The 10,815-nt window shown below is 56.0% G+C and overlaps 1 protein-coding gene across 1 annotated transcript; it reads right to left on the reverse strand.

The window, feature by feature from the left end:
- Positions 1-6,582: 6,582 nt before the first annotated feature.
- On the reverse strand, positions 6,583-7,869 carry LOC132808920 (G-protein coupled receptor 84-like). The gene has a single exon (XM_060822338.1). It carries the CDS (start codon positions 7,794-7,796, stop codon positions 6,669-6,671), a length of 1,128 nt encoding a protein of 375 aa, XP_060678321.1. The 5' UTR covers positions 7,797-7,869; the 3' UTR covers positions 6,583-6,668.
- Positions 7,870-10,815: the final 2,946 nt, after the last annotated feature.

Consider the following 10,815-nt stretch of genomic DNA (forward strand, 5'->3'; position numbering starts at 1 on the left):
AGAGAGAGAGAGACACTGAGTGTGAGAGAGAGAGACACACACACAGAGAGCGAGAGACACAGAGAGAGACACAGAGACAGAGAGAGAGTGAGAGAGAGACACAGAGAGAGAGAGAGATATAGTGAGGGAAAGAGAGAGAGACAGAGAGAGATAGAGAGAGAGAGAGACACGGTGAGAGAGAGACACACAGACAGCGAGAGACAGAGAGAGAGAGACAGAGACACAGAGAGAGAGAGACACTGAGAGAGAGAGAGAGACAGAGACAGAGAGAGAGTGAGAGAGACAGACAGACAGACAAAGAGAGACACAGAGACAGAGAGACAGAGAAACAGAGAAACAGAGACAGAGAGAGAGAGACAGAAAGAGAGAGACAGAGAGAGAAAGAGACAGAGAGAAAAGGGTGCGGGGACAGAGAGAGAGACAGAGAGAGACACACGCACAGAGTGAGAAAGACAGAGAGAGAAGGGTCCAGGGACAGAGACAGAGAGAGAGAAAACTGCGGGGACTGAGAGAGAGAAGGGTGCGGGTATAGAGAGAGAGATAGACAGAGAGAAAGAGGGAAGGGGGTGCTCAGAGAGAGAGAGATAGTGAGAGAAAGGGAGAGAGAGGGAGAGAGATAGAGTAAAATTTGGGGACAGAGAAAGAGGTAGAGAGAAAGAGTCAGAGAGAGAGAAGGGTGTGGGGACTGAGAGAGAGATAGACAGAGAGAGGGAGGGAAGGGGGTGCTCAGAGAGAGAGAGATAGTGAGAGAGAGAGATAGAGAGAGAATGGGGTGCTCAGAGAGAGAGAGGGGGTTACAGAAAGAGATCGAGAAAGGAGGGAGAAGAGCAGAGAGGCAGCCAATCCCACCCTAACCTGCACATCCCTGGGCACTACGGGGACAATTTAGCACGGCCAATCCCACCCTAACCTGCACATCCCTGGGCACTACGGGACAATTTAGCACGGCCAATCCCACCCTAACCTGCACATCCCTGGGCACTACGGGACAATTTACTACGGTCAATCCCACCCTAACCTGCACATCCCTGGGCACTACGGGGACAATTTAGCACGGCCAATCCCACCCTAACCTGCACATCCCTGGGCACTACGGGGACAATTTAGCACGGCCAATCCCACCCTAACCTGCACATCCCTGGGCACTACGGGGACAATTTAGCACGGCCAATCCCACCCTAACCTGTACATCCCTGGGCACTACGGGACAATTTAGCACGGCCAATCCCACCCTAACCTGCACATCCCTGGGCACTAACCTGTACATCCCTGCTCCTCATCCCTTTGTTCTCCTGCCCCCTCCCTCCCCTGTATTTCTCCAACTCGTTGTCTACCTCCTTGTGAAGTTCCCTCACTGTCCCAGCCTCCGCCTCACCTCGGGGTTCGCAAATCGCACCGATCCACGATCCGTTGGGAGAATCCGGATCTCCACGACTCTGTTTCGATTTTCCAACCCTTTGTCCGCGACCTCTGGTCCCAGAACACCCCGGAAGGGGAAGCGACCGCTCCACGGATGTTTTATCCACACCTTTTATCGTCTCACACATTGGTTAGGGGGCCACTTCCGAAATACCGCGTTCCATTCTGGTCTCCCTGTCATTGTACCAGCCCCCACCCACTTCCTCTGGCAGCTCCTCCCACACACGCACCACCCTCTGGGGGGGAAAATGTTGCCCCTCGGGTCCCTTTCCCCCCCTCCCACCTTAAACCTACCCCCCTCTAGTTCTGGACTCCCCCACCCCAGGGGGGAAAAGACCTTGTCTATTTACCCCCACCCTCGTGATGTTATAAACCTCTATAAGGTCACCCCCTCAGCCTCCGACGCTCCAGAGAAAAACAGCCCCTGCTAGGGGTGGTACGGTGGCTCAGTGGTTAGCACTGCTGCCTCACAGCGCCAGGGACCCGGGTTCAATCCCAGCCTCGGGCGACTGCCTGTGTGGAGTTTGCATATTCTCCCCGTGTCTGCATGGGTTTCCTCCCACAGTCTAGAAGATGTGCGGGTCAGGTGAATTGGCCGTGCTAAGTTGCCCGTGGTGATAGGTGCATTAGTCTGAGGAAAATGGGTCTGGGTGGGCTACTCTTCGCAGAGTTGGTGTGGACTTGTTGGGCCGAATGGCCTGTTTCCACACTGTAGGGAATCTAATCAATCCAGCCTCTCCCTGTAGCTCAAACCCTCCAACATCCTTGTCCATCTTTTCCGAACCCTCCCACAACGTCCTTCCTGTAGCAGGGAGACCGGGATTGAACACAATATTCCAACAGGGGCCCCCTAACCAATGTCCTGTACAGCCGCAACGTGACCCTCCCAACTCCTGTACTCAATACTCTGACCAATAAAGGGAAGCAAACCCAACGTCTCCTTCACTGTCCTGTCTACTGACCAACCTGTAAACATTTAATAACCTATTTATAATCAGTCCCAATAAAATGTAATGGGCGGCACGGTGGCACAGTGGTTAGCACTGCTGCCTCACAGCGCCTGTAGACCCGGGTTCAATTCCCGACTCAGGCGACTGACTGTGTGGAGTTTGCACGTTCTCCCCGTGTCTGCGTGGGTTTCCTCCGGGTGCTCCGGTTTCCTCCCACAGTCACAAAAGATGTGCGGGTCAGGTGAATTGGCCATGCTAAATTGCCCATAGTGTTAGGTAAGAGGTAAATGTAGGGGTATGGGTGGGTTGCGCTTCGGCGGGTCGGTGTGGACTTGTTGGGCCGAAGGGCCTGTTTCCACACTGTAAGTCTAATCTAAACATAAGCATGACACGTTCAGCAAAGACGGAAATTCTATACTTGTTGCCTCTGGTCATTGTGGTAGGATTAGACCCAACAGGAAGTTTGCAATTTGCTTTTCTCTCCTTGTTGTGTAGTTTGTTTTGTCTCCTATTTTAGTTCCTTGTCTATTTACCCCACCCTCGTGATGTTATAAACCTCTATAAGGTCACCCCCACAGCCTCCCCCACCCCAGGGGGAAAAGACCTTGTCTATTTACCCCACCCTCGTGATGTTATAAACCTCTATAAGGTCACCCCCTCAGCCTCCGACGCTCCAGGGAAAACAGCCCCAGCCTGTCCAGCCTCTCCCTGTAGCTCAAACCCTCCAACATCCTTGTCCATCTTTTCCGAACCCTCCCACAACATCCTTCCTGTAGCAGGGAGACCGGGATTGAACGCAATATTCCAACAGGGGCCCCCTAACCAATGTCCTGTACAGCCGCAACATGACCCCCCCCAACTCCTGTACTCAATACTCTGCCCAATAAAGGAAAGCATACCAAACCCCTCCTTCACTATCCTATCCACCTGCGACTCCACTTTCAAGGAGCTATGAACCTGCACTCCAAGGTCTCTGTGTTCACCAACACTCCCCCAGGACCTTACCATTAGGTGTTGACGTAGATTGTGAATCGCTGAAGGAGCGCTCCAAGGCCAGAGCCCTGTGGCACTTCCAATAGTTAGACCTTGCCATCTGCTTTCCCAGGGAAAGGCAGCGGTCGTGGGGAGACGCACAAATCTACAAGAGGCGTGGGTAAGGCAGGACGGTCAGGATCTTTATGACCCTCCCTCCCACCCCGGGTCGTGGTTTCAATGGGGCAGGGGAGAGTTTAAGGGAGATGTGCAAGGGACGTCCTCCCCGCCCCCCCCCCCCCACCATCGGGTGGTGGGAGCCCGGAATGTTCCACCAGAAGGGGTGATGGGAATGGAGCCGCATTGGCAAGAGGCACGTGGATGGGTACACAAACAGGGAGGGGATAGAGGGAGCTGCACCCGGCGAGGGCAAAGGGTTCGTATCTCGGTTTAGCCAGAGCGTGAGGACGGGTCTTTGAGAGTGGAAGGGGCACCGGTTCCTTGCGGTCCACCTCCCTTCTGTTCCGGTAGGTTGTAGCGCGCGCGCGTTCCGGGAGGCGGGATTGCAAGGGGCTTAGCGGCCAGAACGGAAAACGCAGGCCGAGGGGTCGCTTCCCCCCGCCCCGCGTTGTAAAATACTCCCCGGCACGGGTCCGACGTCACCGCCGCAGGGATGTGGTGGAGAGGGGAGGGCCGCGAAACGTCCCTGTTGCAAGCCGAGGGGTTGCCGAGGATCAGTGAATGCGGTGGGTGGATAATATACCACCCCCTCGCTTGGGGGGGGGAGGCGTTGGTGATGTGGTCGCAGCTGAACCGGAAGATGGTGGTAGTTCTCAGAGGTGAGTCACCTCCTGACCCAGGACCTCTCTGCAGGGGTCCCTCAGGGTAACGTCCTCAGCCCCAACCACCTTTAGCTGCTTCATCAATGGCCTTCCCCTCCACCCCAGCATCAAAAGTGAGGGACGTTTGCTGAAGGTCCCACAATATTCAGCACCATTCGCCACTCTCTCAGACTCTGAAGCGGTCTGGGTCTAGACGCTGCAGGATCGGGGCAATGTCCAAGCCTGGGCAGACTTGGGGAAAGTAATATTCACGCCCCACAAACGCCAGGCTGTGACCATCTGCAATGAGGGAGAGGATCTAACCATCGCCCCCTTGACGTTCAATGGCTTTGCCGTCACTGAATCCCCCTTCCCCGCCCCCCACTATCAACATCCTGGGGGTTACCGTCTCCAACGAGAGAGAGAGAATCTAACCATCGCCCCCTTGACGTTCAATGGCGTTACCGTCACTGAATCCCCCTTCCCCCCCCACTATCAACATCCTGGGGGTTACCGTCTCCAACGAGAGAGAGAATCTAACCATCACCCCCTTGACGTTCAATGGCGTTACTGTCACTGAATCCCCCTCCCCCCCACTATCAACATCCTGGGGGTTCCCATTGAGCAGAAACTGAACTGGGACCCAGCCCCATATCAATCCTGTGGCTCCAGGAGCAGGTCAGAGGCTGGGAATCCTGCAGAGAGTAACTCCCCTCCTCACTTCCTCCCTCCCCCCGAAGCCTGTCCTACCATCGACAAGGAATGAGTCAGGAGGGTGGGGGGACACTCCCCGGATGGGGGGAGGAGGGGTGGGGGGCTGGCTCCCACACACACACTCAAAACACTCCACCCTGTCCAGAGGGAGGGAAACAGAACAGCCCCCTTTCCTCTCAATCGTCACCCCCTCCACCCCCCCACACCTGCCACACTCCCTCCTTTCCCTCGCCGGCAGCTGGGCTCATTAGGAATGCTGGGCTGAGTTCCAACACCCCCTCGACGCTCAGTAGCAGCAGTCTGTCCCCTCTATGAGACGCGGGGCGGAAACTCACCAAAGATCCTCAGGCAGCACCTTCGAAACCCCACACCCACCTCCATCTGGATGGACGGGGGGGGCAGCAGATTCATGGGGGACACCACCCCCCTGTGAGCTCCCCTGCCCCCAACCTCTGAGCACCTCACTCTCACTCTCCGAATCCTGGAATTCCCTCCCTGAGGGACATTGTGGGTCAATTCATGGCAGGTTGGGACGGCAGCAGTTCAAGAAGGCAGGTCACCCCCACCTTCTCAAGGATGGGGGAGGGGGCAACTAGGGACGGGGCGATAAGCGCTGAGCCCGGGTTGGAAGCGCCCAGGTCTGACAAAAAGGCTGCAAGTTTCTACTAATTGTGGAGATTCGGCCGGTCTTTTTGACCCAGGTAAATTTGAAAAGCACAGATCAGATTTCCGCGCGGAGCAATGTTTATTCGGGGAGAATCCAGCGTCAGGTGAAGGAGCATTCACCGTGATACATGATGAATCAAAGCTCCGATGTCTGGCCCCGCACACTCGCACTGAGACGCTGAGCGGGAAACCGGGGTGGAAGATGAAAAGACGCCGTGTGCTGGAAATAATGCATCGACGATATCCACACGTGGAGACTTCGCACACACACACACACACACACTACACGCACACAGGTGTATTGGGGAGGGGGTGCGGAGTGGGGACAAGCGACCCCCCCCCTCCTTTGCTGTGTGTGGACGCCTTGATTCTCCGCACTCTGATCAGCTGCACGCAACTGGGAGGGCAAGAAAAAACCAACACAGTCATTGGGTGTGGCCCCACATCTGGAGGGTGGACTCATCCACACCACAGCAAGGGATTCCCCCAGGACGATGGCAGTGGGCATCACAAGATGTGCAGGTTTCGGAGTGGATCGGCCGTGCTAAATTGTCCCGTAGTGCCCAGGGGTGTGCAGGTTAGGGTGGGATTGGCCGTGCTAAATTGTCCCGTAGTGCCCAGGGATGTGCAGGTTAGGGTGGGATTGGCCGTGCTAAATTGTCCCTGTAGTGCCCAGGGATGTGCAGGTTATGGTGGGATTGGCCGTGCTAAATTGTCCCTGTAGTGCCCAGGGATGTGCAGGTTATGGTGGGATTGGCCGTGCTAAATTGTCCCCGTAGTGCCCAGGGATGTGCAGGTTAGTGTGGGATTGGCCGTGCTAAATTGTCCCGTAGTGCCCAGGGATGTGTTGGTTAGGGTGGGATTGGCCGTGCTAAACTGTGCCTGGATTTAGGGAAACAAATTATCAACAGGGAATTTTGGAAAACAATTTATCAACAGGAATTTATTGAAAGGGCTTTAGGGGAAATGAGTATAGCGGGGATTTAGGAAAAATAATATACATAAGAAGGGGATTTACAATAAAGCTATATAAGCATGGAGTTTCAGAATGAAATGTATAAAATCAGGAATTTAAGATAAAATATCCAAACAAGGGATTTAGAAACTCCTCCAAAAAAGAGCCCTTTTACTGCGGAGAACAGTGAGACGGTTGTTGACTTGGGGGAAGTGTTGTCTGTGTCGTTTCTGCAGGTCCCGACGAGCTTAGGATCTGCCTGCTGGCGGATTGGTCTACGGCCCGGTGACCCACGATGTTGGGGCTCCACCGTACGCACCGCGCCCACACCTTGTGGAAAAGCCGGCGGTAGGCCTGGGAGAACTGGCGGTTCATGAAGGCGTAGAGGAAGGGGTTGACGCAGCCATTGAGCCAGGTGAGGCTGGCGACGATGGCGTGGACCATCACCGGAGCCCGGGAGCCGCGGTCCAGGACGTTGAGGAGGCAGAAGGGCAGGTAGCAGGCCACGAAGACGCAGAAGGAGGCGACGCACATCCGGGTGACGCGGTGGGAGTCCGAACCCGCCCGGGGCTGGGCAGGAGGCGGCGCTGATGCTCCCTCGGACTGCCATGAGGCGGTGGAACGCTCGATCTCTCCCGGGGCCATCCTTCGCTGCCGGTGCGCGTCCAGCGCGCGGCGGGCGGCGCTCACCCTCTTGGCCAGGAGGCAGTAGAAGACGCCAATGGAGGACAGGCCCACCCCGAAAAGCAGCACCATCAGGATGCTGGTGTACGGCCTCCCCGTCTCGCGGTTGAAGCTGCAGGTGCAGACCGCCGGCTGGAACTCGAAGACGGGCCAGAGCGGGGCGAAGAGGGACAGAGAGAGGAGCCAGGTGCCAGCCAGGAGGACGGGCACCAGGACGCCCCGGGGGCAGCGGGAGTGGGCCCCGCGCCAGCGCCCAGCCCCCCGCACCAGGGCGTACCGTGCTCCGGCGATCAGCCCCAGCGAGAGGATGGAGGTGGCGTTGGAGGTGAACAGCAGGAGGCCGAAGGCGCGGCAGGCGCGGCGGCCCCCCCTCCAGCCCATCCTCAGGTAGCTGGCCGCCGTCACGGGCTGCAGGAAGGCGCAGTAGAGCAGGTCGGACAGCGTCAGGTTCAGGATCAGCAGGTTGAAGGGGGTCCTCAGGCGGGCGTCCGCCGCGAAGGCCAGGAGGGTCAGCAGATTCCCCGCGCCGCCCACCGCGGTGACCGCCAGCCCCAGCGATGCCCCGAAGTAGCGGTACCCAGACAGCGATGGGTCGCAGCTCCAGTTCGACTCCATCCCCACACACCCCGCTACGATGGAGCACGAACTCCAGGGGATGCGGCAGGGAGACCAACGTCTCTCTCTCTCTCTCTCTCGCTCTCCGAACGTCTGCGGAGCTACTCGAGAAATGCAGGTTACCCGCTCGTGTTCCTCTGACCGCAGCTATTTCCTGCCGGGTTACTGAAATCTCCACTTCCTCACCACCGCCCCCACAATCCCCGCCAGAATCCTGCGCGACTCGCTCTGCCCTCCCCTCCCAAAGCGTGGAATCCCCCCTTTCGGCACCATCCCCAGCGAACGCGCCGTACTCCAGGGGGGTAAGTCCGATACAAGGGAGGAAAGTTGAAGTTCCCCCAACACAGAGTTCAAACACGCAAGAGTTAGGTTCAGGGTGACAGAGGAGGGACCGGAGAGGGGAATTTTTCCCCGCAGAGGGTGGTGCGGGTGTGGGAGGAGCTGCCAGAGGGAAGTGGGTGGGGGCTGGTACAGTGACAGCATTTAAAAGGTGGGTGGGGGGCAGGAACAGGAAGGGTTTAGAGGGAGATGGGGCCAAGTGCTGGGGGAATGGGGACCGGGTTAGGTTGGGAATATCTGGGCCAGCACGGACGGGATCGGGCCGAAGGGTGTGTTTTCATGCTGTACGTCTCTAGGACTTTATGACTGGGACAGCACGGGGTGAGATACAGAGTAAAACTCCCTCTGCCCGTCCTCCCCCGCCGCCATCAAACAGTCCCAGGACAGGGACAGCATAGACTTTAAAGTTCTGTCGCGTGTTTGTGGGAAACGAAAATGATAATTATGAGACAGATCCACTGGGGGCGATGTCTCAAACTGCCCCGTCCATATCTCTGTCCCCTCCTCCAGCCCCCTACACTCCCTCCCTATCTCTGTGTGTGTCACCCCCCTCCAGCCCCCTACACCCCCTCCCTATCTCTGTATGTGTCACCCCCTCCAGCCCCCTACACCCCCTCCCTATCTCTGTGTGTGTGTCACCCCCTCCAGCCCCCTACACCCCCTCCCTATCCCTGTGTGTGTCACCCCCTCCAGCCCCCTATACCCCCTCCCTATCTCTGTGTGTGTCACCCCCCTCCAGCCCCCTACACCCCCTCCCTATCTCTGTGTGTGTCACCCCCCTCCAGCCCCCTACACCCCCTCCCTATCTCTGTGTGTGTGTCACCCCCTCCAGCCCCCTACACCCCCTCCCTATCTCTGTGTGTGTCACCCCCTCCAGACAAGGGAGAGGAATTTGGTACAATTACGACGTTTACAGAGTCATAGATTCACAGAGATGTGCAGCACGGAAACAGACCCTTCGGCCCGACCCGTCCGTGCTGACCCAGATATCCTAACCTAATCCAGTCCCCATTCCCCCAGCACTCGGCCCCATCTCCCTCTAAACCCTTCCTGTTCCTGTCTCCCCATCCACCTTTTAAATGCTGTCATTGTACCAGCCCCCCACCCACTTCCTCTGGCAGCCCCTCCCACACACGCACCACCCTCTGGGGGGAAAAAGTTGCCCCTCGGGTCCCTTTCCCCCTCTCACCTTAAACCTACCCCCCTCTAGTTCTGGACTCCCCCACCCCAAGGGGGAAAAGACCTTGTCTATTTACCCCAACTTCGTGATGTTATAAACCTCTATAAGGTCACCCCTCAGCCTCCCCCACCCCAGGGGGGAAAAGACCTTGTCTATTTACCCCACTCTCGTGATGTTATAAACCTCTATAAGGTCACCCCCTCAGCCTCCCCCACCCCAGGGGGGAAAAGACCTTGTCTATTTACCCCCCACCCTCGTGATGTTATAAACCTCTATAAGGTCACCCCTCAGCCTCCGACGCTCCAGGGAAAACAGCCCCAGCCTGTCCAGCCTCTCCCTGTAGCTCAAACCCTCCAACGTCCTTGTCCATCTTTTCCGAACCCTCCCACAACATCCTTCCTGTAGCAGGGAGACCGGGATTGATCACAATATTCCAACAGGGCCCCCTAACCAATGTCCTGTACAGCTGCAACATGACTCAAAGCAACTGGATGGGTATACGAACAGGAAGGGTTTAGCGAGCTATGGGTCAAGTGCTGGGGAACGGGATGAGATTAGTTTAGGATATCTGGTCGGCGTGGACAAGTTGGACCACAGAGTCTGGTTCTGCTCTGAGCGTCTCTCTGACCGATGAAGAGACTGAGAGATCGAGACACGAGAGGGGAACTGCGAGGTCAATAGATGGAGAGGTTTAGTGAGGCGGGTAAATGATCGGCTTGCGCTATTTTCGGAATGGTGTAAGATTTCAGAAGTGTTGCCTCAGACACCCGATGGCAACATCAAGTCCAGGAACAGATGAGACACCGAGAGAGAGAGAGAGAGAGAGAGAGAATTGTGCAACGTACCAACAGCAGGACATTGTGCAGAGTACACTGGGGCTGAGGGTTCAGGGCAGTGAGCAGTGCCAGGACTGAGAACACGTGAGTGACCGTCAGTGTGGTACAGACAGTACTGACCTTAAAATACCCAAAAGCATCATCGCCGGGTGTGAGGATGTCAGATTGCACATTTCGGAAACATTGACATATCTGTGAAACCGAGACTGGAAAAAACACTTCCCCCTAACACATAGTAACACCACACTCCAAGTCAAAACCTCCATAACACGTTTCTAAAGTCTACTAAAATATGTTGGGTGTTATTCTCTACAAGAGATAAAGAGATGGCTGTTCTCTATAACACACACAGGGACAGCTATTGTCTATAATATACATGGGGACTGCTATTCTCTTTAATATACACAGGGACTACTGTTCTATACAATACACACAGGGACCGCTGATATATACACACAGGGAATGTGGCTCTCGAGAATACATACAGGGACTGCTATTCTCTTTAATATACACAGGGACTGCTGTTCTCTACAATACACACAGGGGCTGCTGTTCACTATAATATACACAGGGACTGCTGTTCACTATAATACACACAGGGACTGCTATTCTCTTTAATATACACAGGGACTGCTGTTCTCTATAATATACACAGGGACTGCTG

The sequence above is a fragment of the Hemiscyllium ocellatum genome (genome assembly GCF_020745735.1).
Source record: "Hemiscyllium ocellatum isolate sHemOce1 chromosome X unlocalized genomic scaffold, sHemOce1.pat.X.cur. SUPER_X_unloc_1, whole genome shotgun sequence".
Taxonomy (NCBI): Eukaryota; Metazoa; Chordata; class Chondrichthyes; order Orectolobiformes; family Hemiscylliidae; genus Hemiscyllium; species Hemiscyllium ocellatum.

What these genes read in the sequence shown, in the direction of transcription:
- LOC132808920 (XM_060822338.1), bottom strand. Translation starts at nt 7,796, where the DNA reads ATGGAGTCGAACTGGAGCTGCGACCCATCGCTGTCTGGGTACCGCTAC.